The 18,756-nt window shown below is 33.0% G+C and overlaps 2 protein-coding genes and 2 pseudogenes across 3 annotated transcripts; 2 read left to right on the forward strand and 2 right to left on the reverse strand.

The window, feature by feature from the left end:
• The first annotated feature begins 965 nt into the window (after positions 1-965).
• LOC132189761 (uncharacterized) lies at positions 966-3,940 on the forward strand. Of its 2 annotated transcripts, none has more exons than XM_059604546.2 (2): positions 966-1,173; positions 2,377-3,940. In XM_059604546.2, the coding sequence occupies exon 2, from the start codon at positions 2,440-2,442 to the stop codon at positions 3,712-3,714; it is 1,275 nt and encodes a 424-aa protein (XP_059460529.2). In that variant the 5' UTR covers positions 966-1,173; positions 2,377-2,439; the 3' UTR covers positions 3,715-3,940. The 2 variants fall into 2 exon arrangements, with proteins under 2 accessions (XP_059460529.2, XP_059460528.2); XM_059604545.2 differs by having other exon boundaries at positions 2,419-3,940.
• A 2,375-nt stretch (positions 3,941-6,315) lies between these two features.
• On the forward strand, positions 6,316-6,846 carry LOC148583699 (uncharacterized). Its single transcript, XM_088510768.1, has 2 exons — positions 6,316-6,385; positions 6,575-6,846. Exons 1-2 carry the CDS (start codon positions 6,316-6,318, stop codon positions 6,844-6,846), a joined length of 342 nt encoding a protein of 113 aa, XP_088366894.1.
• A 4,404-nt stretch (positions 6,847-11,250) lies between these two features.
• LOC148583700 (uncharacterized) lies at positions 11,251-12,371 on the reverse strand (annotated as a pseudogene).
• Positions 12,372-12,439: 68 nt separating this feature from the next.
• LOC148583701 (protein FAR1-RELATED SEQUENCE 5-like) lies at positions 12,440-18,135 on the reverse strand (annotated as a pseudogene).
• Positions 18,136-18,756: the final 621 nt, after the last annotated feature.

The raw sequence follows: 18,756 nt of genomic DNA on the forward strand, positions 1-18,756 counted from the left end.
ATAACACACTCTAACCTTTGTATAAACATAAATAAAGTATGCAAAAAAAAAAAAAAAAAAAAAAGAACGACCAATTCGCTCCATTTGTTAATGTTTGTTTGGATGTTCTAACGTGACGTAAAAATGAAAATAGTTTTAAGTATTTTTATAAGTATAATATATTTTAAGTTTTTTTATTAATATTTTTGTTTTAAATAGAGAAAATATGGTGTGTTTGACTAAGCTTTTTACTGTTTATTTTTAAAAAAATAATAATAAGAATTAATTGATGTGATATAGTGGTTAAACAAGTTTTGAATATATATATATATATATAAAAGAATTTACAAGAAATACCACAAAGTGAAGTGACAATATCTATCTTCAAGAGTGATGGTTCAATGTCTCAAAAAAATCTCCAAAGTGGTTAGGCATGTATTAGGGCGTGTGTTTGAATCTCCGCAATAGAGAATTCCTACATATGCTTGATTAGTATTAGCTACTTTAGTTTTTATTGATGCCCTGGTGGAGCTGGGTCAAACTATAGCTTAGTTGGACTTGACGGAGCGCCTGCGGTTCCCACTGTCTAGGCGGCCCTTCCTGTGCAACTCTCCATGGGTAGGTGTTACTATAGTGACGTCTAGTTAAAATAGCCGTAATTGGTCTTCCCGACCTACTATTTTTCTATTAATAAAAAAAAAAGAAAAAAAGAAAAAAGAAAAAAGTGACGATACCTGTCCTACTGCTAGTCATCCCACAACAGATATCATCATTAAAGGAGACTTTTCAGGTAGTCATTTCACAAGTTTAAATAAACTTCAGCACAACAACCCTCTTTAATGTGAGATTGGAATTTCATTTTTACAATAAAATAGAAAAAGAAAAATAAATATGTCCCAGACTTGAAACGAAGTCGTTTAGATTCTCCTAGATACCGCCAAGGTGCCTGATAGTAAAAGTTGAGTGCTCACCCCTGCTCTCCATCACACACACAAACCCTCTGTCTCTGTCTCTCTCTCTCTCATTGTTTGCTCAGAGGGGGGAGGGAGGGACACACTATTCACACCCCTTAACCACTCAATACAGGCTCTCATGCTTTTGATTTCTGGGGAAGAAACCTTGTTATACTCTTTGGAATAGATAAACCATCCTTTTCAAATTTCATATTTTCTATCGGCGACTCATCAACAACAGGTACCCTTCTCCCGCTTCTTCTCTGTCTCTTTCATTCACATATTTGCTCTTCTAGATTTTCCTTTTTTTGTGGCAAACCCACTTTGTTTTTAGTGCTGTTCCATTTCATTCATAACCCTTTGTTTTTCTTATCCCATTACTTTGTTAGTGTTGCAATTTCGAGTTCTGCCCACCAATTTTATGAGAGTGGTTTTTTAATTTTTTATTTATTTAATTTGATTCAAATATAGAAAAAGAAACAACATTTAATAGTCGTTTCCTCTGGTTCTGCGGAGTTCAGCAATATGAAGAAAGTTTAATTTAAGAAGTATAAAAATCTTCTAGTTAAATTTGTTGTTAGAATATAAATTAAATGATTAATTAATAATTTCCTGTAAACTTAAGTTTTGGAGACAAATGAGCGGAGACTGAGTTTGAACTTGAATCCAGAATTCATTTTCTATTTCAATGAAATATTTTTCATGTTGGGCTTCACTTATTATTAAGTGGGATTCCCAACACGAGGGTGAGTTTTAAAATATAAATTAAATTATTAAATTAATAATAACAATTTTTTTTTCATCAATTTGGCGATTTAACAAAACTAGGAAAAAAGATGCTTCTAAGCTTTTTTTTTTTTTTTTTCCCTCGGTCGATAGAACAATTGTACAAATGTTCCTATGTTATGCTATTCACTACCTTTGTGGCTTTACCTTTGTGGCGAAATATGTTGTCATTTAGCTGTCCAAAGGTGTGTTTTCCTGCTTTGGTTTGTTTTTCTTTTGCCGTGCAGTAAATAATTTTGTTGGGCCTCTGGTTGGTTGCTGACAAGAGATGGAGAAAGAAAGAAAATAGATTTAATCTCAGACTTTGTAGTAGTTGTGGACATGGAAAACTTTCTATATATTGAGCTTATCATCTGAAAAAGTTTCATTAGTTTCTCATTGTTTTGTTTGTTGAGAAATCGATATAAAACAGTAAAAGCCCAAAACAATCATATAAAGTTTACACACTAGGAACAGGAAAGAGTCCAAATTTTACTTCTCTTTTTCTTTACTTTCTGAGCAACAAAATATGGGGCAAGCTATATTTGGTTTTATGCGACATTGATTCTTTCTGATGTCTTTCGTTTGGTTTGGAACAAGTGAAATTCAGGCTGTATTATTATATGCACTTTGATCAACCTCTGGTCTGATGATTTCTCTTGTAATTTTTCAATCCTAGTCATGCTGATTGGGTTCTCAACTTGCTGCTGATATTTCCCAGGCATATTTTCAAGAATCAACCATGTTGAAACAATCACCTAGTAAAAGTCAGAGGACAAAAGGCTTCAAGGTGAAGCATGCAATACAGATATGTCTTTTGCTTGCCATTTGCATCTGGTTGCTTTACCAAGTCAAACACAACCATGAAAAGAAGAAAAGGTATGAGGAGAGCTTCAAAAAGATATCTGAAAAAATGCGGAATGGGCGTGAAATCATAAAATTTGGGAGGAAGGACCTCCATCCACAAGTAGAGGAAACAGCTTTGGAAATCGAAGGTAAAGAAGAATTTGAAGAAGAGGTAGAAGATAGTAAACCAGAAGATAGCGAGGATGACGGAAGAGGCGGTGGAGATGATGAAATTGATGGACATGATCAAGAGAGAATCGAAGAGGAAGAATCTGAGGAAGTAGAGGATTTAACTGATGAAGAAGATAGGGAAAGGGAAGAGAGAAGTGAAGAACTAGATAGTGAAGTGAAAGGAACTCAAATTGAGGATGTGATATTTTCTGAAGATCAAACCCAAACTGAAGGTGAAAGGAATACCCTGGAGGCAAGGAAGGAACATTACAAAGGTGATGACGCCTCCAGTGCTGTGGTTCAGAACACTCAAACTATGAGCACCAAATTTGAAATTGGGGGTTTGAGAAAAGTGAAAGAGCAACAAGTAGACAATGCAGACAAGATGGAAGTAGAGTCGGACAATGAACCGAATAGCACCCTAGAAGTTATGGTTAATATAAAACATTCAGACCCTGAGTTGAGCAATAGTGTGAAAGTAGAAAATGGTGCTTTCCACAATGCTGTTCATGGTGAAGAAAAAGGTTCTGGACTTGGTTTTGCTAAGGAGGCAAAAATCAGACCAAAAGTGCACCGTGATTTACCATTGATGCTGATGGACGCCCATGGATCTTCGAATGGAACGGATACATTGTCAAAGTTGACTCAGGTCATTGGTTCAACCTCTAATGGAAGGCAACTATTCTTGCAAGCTGTTTCAGAGGAGCAGAATAAAAGCCTCAAGGCTGAAAATCAGCAATTAGATGTCAATTTTACTCTTTCCAATAGGGAAATGCTTGATGCATATGCTGTATCTGAGGAAAGATCTGCTTCTGAAAGCACCAAGGAGGAGAATGATTTTACAACAAATGGGAATCTAGTAGGCGTTGTACAGAATGAGTCCTTTGATTTTTCTGAACCCTCATTCTATCAAGAAGATGAAGATGATGAAAATGGTTTGGAGGCCTTAGCAGAAATTGGAAATGGAATGAGCAATACTGGAGATAATGCAGCTGAATGATGTTGGCCTTTAATGAAGGATATTGGGTTGTTTCTTCTAAGAATATACTTGTTAAATTGGATGACCAACATGTTTAGGTGTCAAGTATTTGTGCTAGCTAGTTAGGTAGTTTAGGCCATGAAACAAAAGGGTCGCAAGACATGTTTTGTGGTTGGAGTTGGATATGCATACAGTCAGTCTACTATTGTTGGCAATCAATGATGAGAATTAATTAGAATATGCTGCACAGCCTGCACTAGTCCTGCCTCACTCTTAGACGCCCTTTTTCAATTTTTTTTTTTTTTTTTTTTGTTATAGATAATTATTATAAGTTTTTAATCGCTTGTCATCTTCGTCCTAGCGAATTTCTCGTTCTACTGTCTGACAACTTGTTAATCTACAAAACACAAAAGTGTTTGACAGATGGAAGAAACTAACTGTACAAGTGTATGACTTAGTAAGCATACTGATATGAATCTGACCAATGTAATAAGCTTAAGTAACAATTCTTAACTTTTGAATATTAAATGGGAGTTTTTTTTTTCTTTGTAAAAGTATGTGTTGCTCCCGTTATTATGCTGTTAAGGGAAAAAAAAAAAATTATTTTGTAGTATAGTGTCATAATACTAGTAACAGGTCACATATATTTCAATGCAAAAAATCATGTAATATATATATATACAGGGCCGGCTCAATATATTTTGGGGCCTTAGGCAAAACTTTGAAATTGGGCCTAATATTTTTTTTTTTTTAAGTAACAATTTTTTTTTTTTTAATTTAATTTTTTTTTAAGTAATATATATATATATATATATATATATATATATATATAATATTTGTAGCAATAGATTTAGATACATCAATAATATTTTCATTATCTTCTAATTTTTTTTGATGAGTTTCTTGTTTATTTATGAGTTTTTTCACCTAAATTATCCTCAATATTTTGTTTATGGCTAATAACAAATTTATTTAGAGCTCCTCTTTGAGATTCAATCAATTTGTCTACTTTTTTTTTGAAGTTTTTCATATCCAGTTGCATATTTTCTAGTAGACATGTTTAATTAAAAATACTAACAAATTAAACAAACACGATTTATCAAAAAAAAAATTATGACTATAATAAAATAAATGACAAAAATAAAATAATAAAACCTGATTTGGCAAAGGAATTATGAAGCAGTTCTTGGAGATAGGACAAGAGACTTAGTCACTCGGAGTCGGAGAGGAAGAGAAAATGATGAGATAGGCAGAGAAGAAAAACTCAGAAAAGAGCAAGCAAAGAAAAGAGGTAAAGTGGCAAATATAGAGACTGATATTTAAAATGCCCATGGTTGACAGCAGTTTATATTTTTGGCTCTTGGCTTTCCCTAGATAGCTAAATAATAAATAGAAAATAAATGGTAATATTTTATTTCTAACGTTTATATTTTCTCATCAAAAACAAAAAAATTCTAGAAAGAGGCCAAGAGGATGAGTGAATCATGTAGGCATGTATTGTAGCATCAGGTGTGTACTGTAGCGTCAGGAGCTCTAGGGAATTGGCGTAATGATGTATAAGGCTTTAATGCTTTGTCCTTTTTTAATTTATTTTTAAAATTTATAGTGGGCTTATTAATTGGGGTCTTATTAAATTGAGGCCTTAAATTTTGATAAAAAAAATTTTTAGGCCCTACTAAAAAAAATTTGAGCCTTCAATTTTTTTTTTTGTCCAAAATAATTTTTTTTTTTTTTTTTTAATTTCTTTTAACTCAAAATAATTTTTTTGAGCCTTATTAAATTGGGGGCCCTAGGCGAGGGCCTAACTCGCCTAGGGCCTGAGCCGGCCCTGTATATATATATATATAATCACGAACTCAACATTAATCATAACTTTCTTCCGTATTATTTAAGCCCTTAACCCTCTTTTAGCAGGGGAGGCATTGTTCGGAGGGACTCGTAGCACATTGAATATTTTTGCATACCATTTGCTGTTCGGAGAGACTCGTAGCACATTGAATATTTTTGCATACCATTTGCAGTTTGACTAAATTCGACTTCAGGTGGACTATACTATTAGTAAAGTCGTAATGGTGATCCATTCATAGGTGATAAAGAAGGTACCGACTCTAGTGATTCCGCTAAATACTCGATTGTTAACTTTTCCCAGTCCACTTCCACTCTAATCCTCTCCTCAACGGCAAGAGTGGGTGCTTCAGTCGTTGTTGAAAACTCTAATCCTCTCCTCAACGGCAAGAGTGGGTGCCTCAGTCGTTGTTGAAAAGGTACAAACACTTGGAGAAGTGTGACTTATTTATTATTATTAATATTATTATTTTTTTCTAAGCGATGAAGAAAATATTGGCATAATAATTTACTGACGTGGACTAGTAAGAGGCCCCCGAGTGATGAGATGGATGAGATGGTTATGGAATTTAAGAAAAAGGATCGAAGATGAAGCCAAATCCAATGAGAGTGACGTGGTGGAACCTCGAATACGAGACGTCTGGCACGCCTCTCAAGAAACGTGTATGGGTTTCGGTGCCTGTCTTGCCGCGTGCGCTTCTCTTCGTCTTTCTCCCCCCCTCCCCCTTTTCCTATAAATCCCTTCCTTTGCATTTTCCGGCTCATCTTTCTTTACTCATGGATTGGCTGCATAAGATGAAGAGAGCTTGGCTTGCTGTCTCTTCCCGGATCAGGCCTCGTAAATCCGGTCAGTTTCTGCGTCTTTTATTTTTATTTTTTTACGAGCACAATAATTTTTACTGGACGTTCACTTAAAAACACAGGATTTTCTGATATATGTTATTGTACGAATATATGAATGATGGGTTGCCTTGATAGAAAAAGAAGAAGAAAAATCATTGAAATTGACGTTTAAATTAACGTTGTTAACAAGCAGGTGGCAGTGTAGGCAGATTAGGCGGCGGGGGCGGCGGGGGTTGTTGTAACGGCGACTACGGGCTGCTGAATCTCCGGGACGACGTACATATGTGCACATACCAAGATGTGCAGGTAATGTGGAACATGTTAAGTGGATCGCAGCAAAACGACGTGTCGTCAGCGAAATCAGTGGCTCATCAACCTTTGGAAAGCAGCAAGCAACGTCGACCCTCTTGGAGATTGGTCTTTTGGAGTAACCGTAGGGACGACACGTCATCTTCCTTCAGATAAAATTCTAATTAAGCAAGAATATTGGCTATGACGTATATATTTTCCACCTCAACCAATACACTATACACATTTCAAACTTCTTTCTCAAGTATTTAGTGTAAATATTTTGTAACCAACCAATAGGGACTGGCCACAAATTTTTACCGATGGGACAAAGTATGAATAATAAAAAAAAAAAAAATTGTATCTATTCGGTATTAATAAAAAATAATGGTCTCAATGGGTAGTTCAATCGGTTGCGGACTACACCCAATGAAGCGGAGGTCACTAGATCGAATTCTCTCTTTCCTTTTTTTGGAAGCTATTGCTCACGCATAATTTTTTTAATGACAGATTTGAGTTGTTGCTCATAATAGATTTGGGGTGTTTAAGGTTTTTAGCATAAAATGATTTTTTTGTTTTGATAGGGCCAATGGCCAAGCCTTTTTTCTGGGTATGGACTAAACTTAATGTTTTAGCTATTTATATACTATAATAAATCAAATTTTCGAAAGTGGAGGGCCATGGTCAATACTGGACATCCCTTCCCTGTGTCTCTGCTGACGAATAAACATTTGAATATAAGTAAAAATGGGGGAGCGTCTTGTGTGCTTGTGAAAAGAGAATCACAAAACAAACTTATTGATGTGTATGCCTGAAGTGGTTCTTTTCTTTCATGCGTACTCTCACACACCTCTCTAAGAAATGAGGAAAAGATAAAAAGAACTCACATTTCAAGGAATTCTAAGGGAATAAGTTATTTTATTATAAATAAATAATATTTATTTATAATATCTAAGAGACTAAGAGTTGCCGCACAACGGACACAAGCACAGTCTAGTCCTAGACTTTGGAGAGTAGAGATAATAATGATTGATTGATTGTTGACTTGTTGTACCGGCTATTTTAGGTGGTGTTTGGTAAATGGGTTGGTCTAGACACTCTAGTTGATATATATTGATGTGAAAAAAATAAAAATGTTTTGTATAAGAAAAATGAAATAGTAGTATGGAAAAGTGAAAAAATTTTGTTTTGTAATGATTTTTTTATTTGAATAATAATAAAAAGTGAATGATTTGATATAAAAAGTTAAAAATTAGAATATTTTGATGTTGATTTTTTTGAGAAATGGTGATGAATAGTGTTTAGGCCAACCCCAACCTTTTTACCAAACAAGGCTTTTTAGTGTTTTACATACGGCATACCAGGGGCCGGATGAAATTCATTATAGTCTACAAAACAGCGTAACGAGATTTTCTCTCCAAAACCTTGATCAATTTGGTCCATTGTTCCTTTGACAAATCGATTCTATTGTTCTATTTTTATAATTTTTTTTATTAGTCATAATATTTTTTTTTGATAAATTGTGTTTGTTTAATTTGTTAATATTTTGAATCAAACATGTCTAATAGAAAATATGCATCTAGTTATGAAAAACATAAAAAAAAAGAAAAAAAAAAGAGAGAGAAGTAGAAAAGCTGATTGAATATCAAAGACGAGCTCTAAATAAATTTGTTATTAGTAATAAACAAAATATTGAGGATAGTTTAGTTGAAAAACTCATAAATGAAGAAGAAATTCATCAAAAATAATTAGAAAATAATGACAATATTATTGATGTATCTAACTCTATTGTTACAAATCTTTATGACCAAGGCCAATGGAAAAATATTGATGCAAAATTAATGGATTTATTAGTAGAAAATGATCCAAAAAGATACAATAATATAGATTTTCCTAAAGATGAGAACTCTAGGCATTTTTCTAGTACATCTTATATATGAAAATTATCAAATGGGAAGCAACATAATAGAAAATGGCTAGTCTATTCAAAAGATTTAGGTGGAGTACTTTGTTTTTGTTGCAAGCTGTTTAATTCAAAATCTAATAGAATGCAACTAGCTAATGAAGGAACTAATGACTAGAAAAATCTTAGTGTTAAACTTAACAGTCATGAAACAACCAATGAACATATTACTAAGATGAATGATTGGATTGATTTAGAAATGAGATTGCTAAAACATAAAACAATTGATAAAAATATCTAAGAACAAATTAGCAGAGAGAAAGATCATTGGAAAATGGTATTATTGAGAATTATTGTTGTAGTAAAGAATCTTGGTAAGAATAATTTGGTATTTAGAGGACAAAATTAAAATTATTGCAGAATTCGATCCAAGAATGCAAGAACATATTCGGCATATTCAAGGCGGTGAAATTCATAATCATTAACTTGGACATAGAATACAAAATGAATTTATACATTTGTTAGCAACAGAAATTAAAAAGAATATCATTGAAAAAGTTAGAAAAACAAAATATTTTTCAATTATACTTGATTGTACCCTGGATGCAAGTCATCAAGAACAAATGTCTCTCATTCTACGATGTGTTAATATTTCAGAAAATCCAATAAAAGTAGAAGAGCACCTTGTAAAATTTATAACAGTAGATGATACTACTAGAGAAGGTCTTTTTAATGTTCTTATAGACATAATAAAAAAACTTGAACTTAATGTTGATGATATACGAGGACAAGGATATGATAATGGATCTAATATGAAGGGAAAAGAATGAGGGGTGCAAAAAAGACTACTAGATATAAATCTTAAAGAATTTTACACACCTTGTAGTTGTCATAGTTTTAATCTTGTGCTATGTGATATTGCTAATTCATGTCCTAAAGCTATATCTTTTTTTTGGAATTGTACAACGTATATATACTTTGTTTTCTTCATCTACAAAACGAAGGAAAATATTACTAGATGATGTGCCAAGTTTAACTTTTAAGCTATTATCACAAACACGTTGGGAAAGTTGGATTGAAAGTCTAAAAGCAACAAAATTTCAAACTCCACGAGTAAGAGACACTCTGTTACAAGGACAGAAATTTCCTCCAAACCGGTCTGGAGGAAAAAACCTTCAACCCATATAAAATGGTGTCAAGTGTCTAAGAATTTATTGTGCACATTAAAGTTTGAAGGTCATTAATAGCAGTTGATATAACTATGGTTAACATTTTTTTTTTTGGTTAAACGTTAGACTAGCAGTTTTTTAAGAAATGTTAAAACTAACATTAAATAAGGATGACCTAACGTCTACTTAGAAAAATAAGAAAAAAAAAAAAAAAAGGTTAGAGCTAAAGTTTACCTAGAAGACCTAACGTCGTCTTAGATTTTTTTTTTTTTTTCTTAAAATTGATATGTTTTTGTGCAGGAGACCAAGTATGAAGTATGTGTAGTAAAGAGATCTGAAAAAGCCCCTGCACCTACTTGTTCTTTTTTCTTTCTTTGTTTCTCCATTATCTGTTTGAGGCCCTAATTTCCTTGGTTTTGTTTTTTGCAGATTTTGCTGCAGTAGGTTTTATTGCTAAGTTTGGTGTTCTGCAGCTCGTTTGGGGTTGCTTGTTTTATGCCTCTGTGAGGTTTTGTTTTAGCCTCTTGATAGGCCTGTAATGTGATTTTTTGTACTCTTTTGAGTTTTGGTTCATAAAGCTTCTTATTTATCAAAAAAGAAAAGAAAAGAAAAAGTGACTTTTTTCTTCTTAATATGTTCTATACCAAAATGAGCAGGTTGGCGATTGGTAAGAGTTAAAGCTTGAGTACCCTCTCCAAAATATGGGTGGAAAGATGTCACAATGACCATTGACCAGTATAGGAATAATTTTTAGCTCGGAGGAGGATAGATATGGGTATTGCATTATGTTGACTTTTTCTTGCTCCATGACAGACATGGAGAAGGTGTCATCTTTTGTAGTAGGACAAGAGATTCGAGTAATGCCATATATTAATGAGCCGTTACTTGGATGGTCAAATGAAACTCCATTTACCTTGGGAAAGATATTCAAACGGATTCTAATCCTATCATGAATCAGATAGATAGAGATTAAAAAAATGTATAATTGATTTACTCTATCTCAAATACATAGCCAACTACAACTCTTAGAAGTAGTAGTTATCAAACTCTATTAGTAATACACTTTGATCTTATACTTCTCAAATATGCCTCTTAATTGTTGAGCTTGTTAAACTTTTGATGACCATAGCTTAGCTAATCAAACTTGGTAGACCAAGAATGTCATTTTCTGTCTTGCAAACTTTTTTTTATTGCACCAAAAATTTGTTTAAAGCGTAACTTGAGCAAATTGCATTTGTGATACATGAGAATATATATGACTTGAAGCACTTTTGGCTGAATCAATAGCTAAAGACAAACTTACTTATTAAGATGGTCCAAAGTACATCATTGCTAATAATGAGAGTAAGAAAGTGATTTTTTTTAATACAAAAAGAAATAACATCGCTCCAAAAATAGGAAAATGACAATCCTGCATTGCAAATCATACATTTTTAGTGGTCTATAGGTGCCTTTTGTCACTTGCAACAAATCCAATGTAATTGCTCTTTATAGTTTCATCATATCTATCTAAGGATTCCTTTTGGCACTTCTTGGGGCTCCCTTTGGATCCTGTAGATATAAGAAAAAAAAAAAAAAAGAAACTAAATCATGCTGCAAAAATAAATCTTTGCATCATCATTTAACTGTCATACAAAATACAAAAAAATCATGAAACTCAATACTAAAGTAATCCAATAATATTGTAAATTATCCATTAATACCTGATCAGTCAAGTTATCTAACATTTGGAAGTCTTGTTCGACATTACCATGCTCTAGTTCAAGAAAATTTATATCCACAGCTGAATCCTATATATAACAGTATGTAATTATTAACATGATCCAAAATACATTAATAGAGTCATACATAGATTTTTGTATTTTAAAACAAGGTAACATATCTTAATACTCAATTGCTAGAATTACCTAAGTGATGTTATCTAAAAATTGAAATTCTTGTTCGACATTACCATGTTCTTATTCAATGAAATTTATGTCCCTAGAGGAATCCTATATGTGACACTACGTAATTGTTGACATGAGCAAAAATCCATTAATGGGGTCATAAATTAATTCTTCTATTTTAAAATAAGGTAACATATCTTAATAGTCTATTGCTAGAATTATACCTGAGTGATGTTATCCAAAAATTGGAGTCCTTGTCGGACATTACCATGCCCTTGCTGGAAGAAATTTATGTCCATAGAGGAATCATGTATATAACATTAAGTAATTATTAACATAAGTTAAATACCTTTTTGGAGTTATAAATTATTGTATTTTGAAACAAGGTAAAATATCTTACTTTAATTAAATATCCAAGTGATTGGGCTTGTCTTGAACCACAAGCCTGCTGTTGCAAGTCACTAACACAACTAGAATCCAATGTTGTTACAGGTTTGAGATTTAACACTTTTTTGGCTTTCTAGTGCACCTTTCAACCTTCTTTTTGGACGTCCAACTGTTAGTTTTGTTTTAATCCCACGTACGTCTTACGAAGCTATATCTTCATTGGGATCAAACATATTATCAGCTTCACCTTGGACCACTAAATGACCACCCACACCACTAAAATGACATCTTTTTTCTCATTTCTTGCATTTCCTTCAATATTTTTTTAGAACATCTATCAACATATTCATAAATCATCTTATTCTATACTGAAAGTGTGGAAATTTCACGAAAGTTGTGACACAAATGGGAGTAGCGCTTTCGTATTAACTCTTGATAATTACCTTTAATATCAGTGCCACGATAGTCCTTGTTAACACTAAAAACTGCAAAAGATTATGTTGTGGTTTCAAGTACCCTTTCAACACATTGTTCATGGACTCACTGCGTTGGGTACTTTTCATATCAACAGTGAACATATGGCGACCATATACCATAGCCCATTTCTCTTTTACATCAAATATTCCATCCAACCATTTATTATTAGTAAGACTATACTTCTTAAGCATATTATCCCATGCACGTAGCCATTCCTCTTCATCTTCATAATCATGTACACAATTACCAAAATCATTTGCAAATTGTTTTGATGAGTGAAATACACTCAGATGCTTGGCAGCATTTTGATAAATATGCCATACACAAACAATGATGTGAGATGGGAAAGACCTCGCTTATTGCTTTGGCCATTGCAGCAGATTAATCTGTAAGTATAGTTGTTGGCTACTTCCCTGACATTGAATTTAGAAAAGTTTTAAATAACCACTTAAATGAATCTACAGTTTCATCATAAAGTAATGCCGCATCAAATATAACTGTTTGTTTATGGTGATTAACTCCAATAGATGGTGCAAAAGGTCGGTGCAACGCATTTGTACGGTAAGTAGTGTCAAAGCATCTCACATCACCGAAATGTCCATAATCAACCATTGATCTAGAATCTGCCGAAAAAATGTTTATGATAAGATCATCATCATCAAGTTCTATTGAATAAAAATAAGATGGATCTTCTAATTTCATATTATGAAAGTACTCCATCACAACACGACCATCCCCTTTGTTCAAAGATTTTCTCCTCTTAGACTGTACGTAATTTCTATAGTCAACATCCAAAAAACCAAGATTTTCACAATCCCTAGCTTGCATGCTCATCAAATCTATAGTTTGTTTGATTGCTATTCTAGATTTCTCAGCATCATCTGCAATAGTTTTTTGAGCAGGTGTAATTTGTCTTGTTGATCTTCACATGTGTTTCATTGGGGAAGATGCAGATTCATGATTATGTTGCTCATGAAATGAAACAACTTCTAGCATACCATCAGTTTGAATTTGACAAGTCATTTTTGCTAAACACCCCACACGTGAAATTGCATGATGAGAATGTATTTCTTCTTGTCGTTTGTCAATAATTCATTTACTCTCTTTCGAGCAGCAAAATGTCTACCTTTTAAGTTTTAACAAGTCCTGACTTTGTGCACTTCACAAATTGTTTCCTTACACTAAAGCCTATTCGATGAGCATAGTCTTTGTAAAACTCATATGCACTTTCATCACAATCAAATTTCATACCAATTTTTAGTACTTCAGTAAATCTCATGTTTTGTCTACATGGAGTGTTGGATTTACTTTGGCTTTCATGAGTAGACATTTGTCCATTTGATTTATTGTCCAATACACATCTCTCACCAATATCCAACATCTACAATAATGAAAACAAGGAATTCAATTTTCGGTACAAATGTTTGTAATGAAAGTAAGTGCATGTCTATATATATAAAGGAATAGCAAAGTTGCATTCTAAGGACCCACATGTGACACATTAAAAGTACTAAGTGGAATAATTTGAGTGGGCTGTAGGAAGTCAACATCCATGAAAAATAAAAGTGATGAAAAAGCAAGAAAAATCGAAGTGAAATATATATATATAACTCTCTGTTAATGGGATAACTGAATATTGATCAACATTAATCAAATTATTATTCAAAAGACGAAGACTCAATTGTTAAAATATCAAGAAGCGTACCTTAATATGATAGCAATTTTCACGTATATGCCAAAAAATCCTTATCACATATGTCTTCTTCTCCTAAAGCAACAATCTTTCAGCTGCATATGCAGAGAACTTGAGAAACAGAGAATGGAGAAACAAAGAAAGAAAAAAAAGAACATGCAGGGGCCTTTTTCTGATCTCTTTACTACACATACTTCATACTTGGTCTCTAGCACAAAAGCATATCAATTTTTTTTTAAAAGAAAGAAAGAAAGAAAAAAGAACAAGCAGGGCCTTTTTTTTTTTTTTTTTTTTTTTTTTTCTAAGTAGACGTTAGGTCTTCCTTATTTAACGTTAGTTTTAACTTTTCTTAAAAAACTGTTAGTCTAACGTTTAACCAAGAGAAAAAATAAATAAAAAAAGTTAACCTTAGTTATATCAACTGCTATTAATGACCTTCAAACTTTAATGTGTACAATAAGAGAATAACTTATATAGGGAGGTTGCACAAAATGTGAGTTTTGTGCAACCAATCAACAGATGACACCTAAGCTAAATTTAGAAAACTCAAACTTTTTAAAAAGAGCCTAACTACACCAGATTATAAATTAAAATTAATTATAAATTTTTTTTTAAAAAACAAAACAAAACTGAAGGCACCCACCCCTCCTCTACTTGGGGTGGTCGGCTGCCACCCCCTGGCCAAGGGGGTGGTTGCGCGGCCACCCCCATGGCCTGGGGTTGGCTGCGCGGCCACCCCCATGGGCTGGGGGTGGCTCGCCGGCCACCCCATAGGCCATGGGAATGGCGGCCGGCCACCCAAAGTGGGGGAGGCCACCCCTTCAATTCTGTTTTTTTTTTTTTTTTAAATAAAAAAAATTAATTTTTTATTTTATTAGAGTATAATCTGGTGTGGTTGAGTTTTTATTTTAAGTATAAGTCTAATGAAATTGACTGATGTGTCAATTTCTTATTGGTGGCACAAAATGTGACTTTTGTGCAATCTTCCTTCGTAAGTTACTCTCGTACAATAAATGCTTAGACACTTGGCACCATTTTATATGGGTTGAAGGTTATTTCCTCCATTTGGAGGAAATTTCTATCATTTACAATTAGCAAAAACAAGTGAAGATCCTAAAAGTGAAGCTAATTGTTTAGCAACTTATGAGATGGAAAGTTTTGAATTCTTATTGAATATGACTATTTGGTATGATATTTTATTTGCTGTTAATATTGTTAGTAAAAATTTACAATCGAAAGACATGCATATTGATGTTGCTATAGATCAATTAGAAGGACTTATTTCTTATTTTAAAAACTATAGAGAAATTGGATTTATATCTGCAATGATTTTATCTAAAGAGATTGCAACCGAAATGGAAATAGAACATGCTTTTCATGAAAAATGTATAATTCGTAGAAAGAAATAGTTTGATGAGAATGCTAATGACGAGACAACACAATTTGCTGAAGAATCTTTTAGAATTGATTACTTCTCATATATAGTAGATCAAGCTATTTCTTCAATTCAAAGTAGGTTTGAACAATTTCAAATATACGAAAATAATTTTGGTTTTTTATTTAATTTTAAGAAATTAAAATCACTAGATGATGATGGTTTGTAGAATAAATGTCTTAATCTAGAAGGTTTCCTAAAGCATGATATCGATTATGATCTTGATGGTTTAAATTTATTTTCAAAACTAAAAGTTAAAAAAAAAAAGAAATAGAAGAAGTTCTCCAATTGACATATTAAATTATATAAAAAGACTTGATTCTTTTCCAAATGCATGTATTGCTTATAAAATTTTATTGATAATACATGTTAAAGTTGTTTCTGCAGAATGAAGTTTTTTAAAATTAAAATTGATAAAATCCTAACTAAGATCAACAATGTCACAAGAGAGATTAAATGGATTAGCCATATTATCAATTGAAAAAAAGATGTTAGAAATATTTTGAATATAAAAACTTAATCAGTATTTTTGCATCCCAAAAAATGAGAAGACTGATTTTTAAATAAAAATATAATAATAATATTAAAATAAATATTATTTATTTATTTTTTAAATATTACAAAAAATAAAGCCCAATTTCAAAGTTTCGCTTAAGGCCCCAAAATACGTTGGGCCGGCTCTGTATAACACCCCGCATAATTAAAATAAATATTAGTTTACAAATAATAAAAACTTTTTAAATATTTTAAACTATTCAAGTATAACAATTTCCCTAACATTTATGTACTTCTATACTCTTGTGAAATTGCTCAACAAAGATATTTAAAGGGGTTTTAAAATTTTGAAATCTACAATCATCGAACAACCAATATTACCATCAATACATGTGGTAACATGCTAGGTTTTTAAAAAGAAATTTCTAAAAACATGCAAGGAGGAAGGGCTCTATAAAATGACTTCGGATAAAATCTATATCCCATTTTTCCCATTTTAGACATCCAAATCCTAAAGTGGGAAAGAGAATGATGAGAGAGAGACAGGGGGTACTTCTAGGAGGTTTGCTTGAAGAAGCTCTACAATTGTTGTAATGAGCTAAACCCAACCTTTAACTTTGATTTTTAAGTATAATTTCACTATTTATCATATCTAGTTATACTTTAGTTGTTTTCTAATCACATGAGTTAAAGTAGGTCTTTGTATTCTATACAGGTAGATCATTGCATGAGCACCTTATATCTTTAAGATCTTAAAGATCTTAAGTTCGTTTGCTACGTGGAATGAGTATTCCATTAGGAAGATGAGTAATTATTGCTATGAATTGAGGATGGTGAAATGAAATAGTTATTTATATTCCTTATTTTGGTAAAAATACATGTGTTCTGAACCAAAATTAAAAAAAAAAAAGGCGCACACACACATTATTTCTTTTTTTTTTTTTTTAAAAAAAAATCAAATTATTTATTTATTTTTTTAAACAAAATATAAGACCCTTGATTTCAGGGGGAGGTTGGCCACCCATACCAATTCAACACTTTTTCAAATTTTTTAAACGTTGAAAGATTTTTTTATTTATTTATTTTTTATAAAAGTGGTATTTTGAAAAGCGGTTGTCTATTTCTTTAAGGAATAACTATTACTCATATTTTTTTAGAAGAATAGGTATTCCCACGAGAATAACTATTCCTAGAAATAGGTCCCTACCAAATAAAAAAAATGGTCATACCTTTCTTGGGGTCTATTGTTACGGGTCTTAACATATTAGGCCAGCCATATTAATTTTATGTATTAGGCTAACCTTAGCTGTATTAGGGTTATGATATTGACTTTATTTTTTTCCATGCAAAAGGGTCTTGATGACTCAGCCCTGAAAATATTGTAATACTTTGCCAATTTAAAGGCCATTATGCTATGAATAAAATAACCAGATAATTAATTACAAACCTTGTGTTTGAAAGGTCTAGGTTTCCTTAGAAACTAATTTATCCCGTTGCGAACTTAGGTTCGTAACAACTTAGTATCAGAGCCAACGACTTCACCATCTTCCAATTTGGATCAAAGGCTTGATTGTTTAGAGGCAAAATTGAATGGTGAGATTCGAGAGTTAATTGATGCCCTTCTCTCCAAGATGTACAAGTAATTGCTTCTCAATCTCCATTACCATTAAAGCCACAAATCCCACCCCTTTTAGTCATAACCAAAACCCCCAAGATCTCATACCATTCCAGTCCACCACCGTGCAACATCACACAAACCACAAAACAACCAAATACCAAATACCAATAACCCAAAGAAACCCAATCAGAAAATCCCCACAAGAACCACCGTGTCATCGCCCCACAATTCCCCAAAGCACCGGATCCAGTCTCCCAAATGCACCTCCGACCACCGCACCGCACCTGTTGGCCGTTTCTGTCATCAATCCACAACCCATATTGCACCACGACGGCAGCCCAAGAACTCCTCTATGCACCGCGTCCCAGCGAGGCCAGCCCCTGGATTCCCCTTTTGTTACCATGGTGCAATAGAGACGAAAAGAAATTGGAGGATAACAAAACTGAAACAAAGACGTGCTTTTGTTTGGCAGAAGAAAAAAAAATAGTCACATCTTTCTCATACAGCCATGGTGAAGACAAGAAGAAGAAGTGAGACGCTGTCGTTTCAAGAGTGAAGAGGCCGTTTCAAATTTCCCTCAAGCAATGGACACGTCAGAGTTTGTCATTTAGAGTTCCACTTCTAGTGCTCACATTAAAAAAATTGAAGCAAGGCAGTGCGTGTAGTGGTGCAAGTGGCAGCAATAGGTCCTAAAAGAAGCACCATTTTAGCCAAAAAAAAAAGGGTTTGGTTTTGGTGAAGACCATTAGTGGTTTATCTAAGAGCAGTTTGCAGAGTTTGTCCTTGAGGACAAGGACAATTTTAAGAGGGGGGAATGTTACAGATCTTTCCATATTAGGCTAGTCGTATTAATTTTATATATTAGGTTTATATTATGTTAGCATAAGTCAGCTAACCCTAGCCGTATTAGGGTTATGATATTGTCTTTTGATGACTTAGCCCTAAAAATATTGTAATAGTTTGCTTATTTATGGCCATTATGTTATGAATAAAATAACGAGAATTAGTCACAAACCTTGTGTTT

Source organism: Corylus avellana, chromosome 9 (genome assembly GCF_965113065.1).
Source record: "Corylus avellana chromosome 9, dhCorAvel1.hap1.2, whole genome shotgun sequence".
NCBI lineage: Eukaryota > Viridiplantae > Streptophyta > Magnoliopsida > Fagales > Betulaceae > Corylus > Corylus avellana.

What these genes read in the sequence shown, in the direction of transcription:
- LOC132189761 (XM_059604546.2), top strand. Translation starts at nt 2,440, where the DNA reads ATGTTGAAACAATCACCTAGTAAAAGTCAGAGGACAAAAGGCTTCAAG.
- LOC148583699 (XM_088510768.1), top strand. Translation starts at nt 6,316, where the DNA reads ATGGATTGGCTGCATAAGATGAAGAGAGCTTGGCTTGCTGTCTCTTCC. An exon ending in GATCAGGCCTCGTAAATCCG is followed by an intron (nt 6,386 to 6,574) that starts GTCAGTTTCTGC and finishes GTTAACAAGCAG; the next exon opens with GTGGCAGTGTAGGCAGATTA.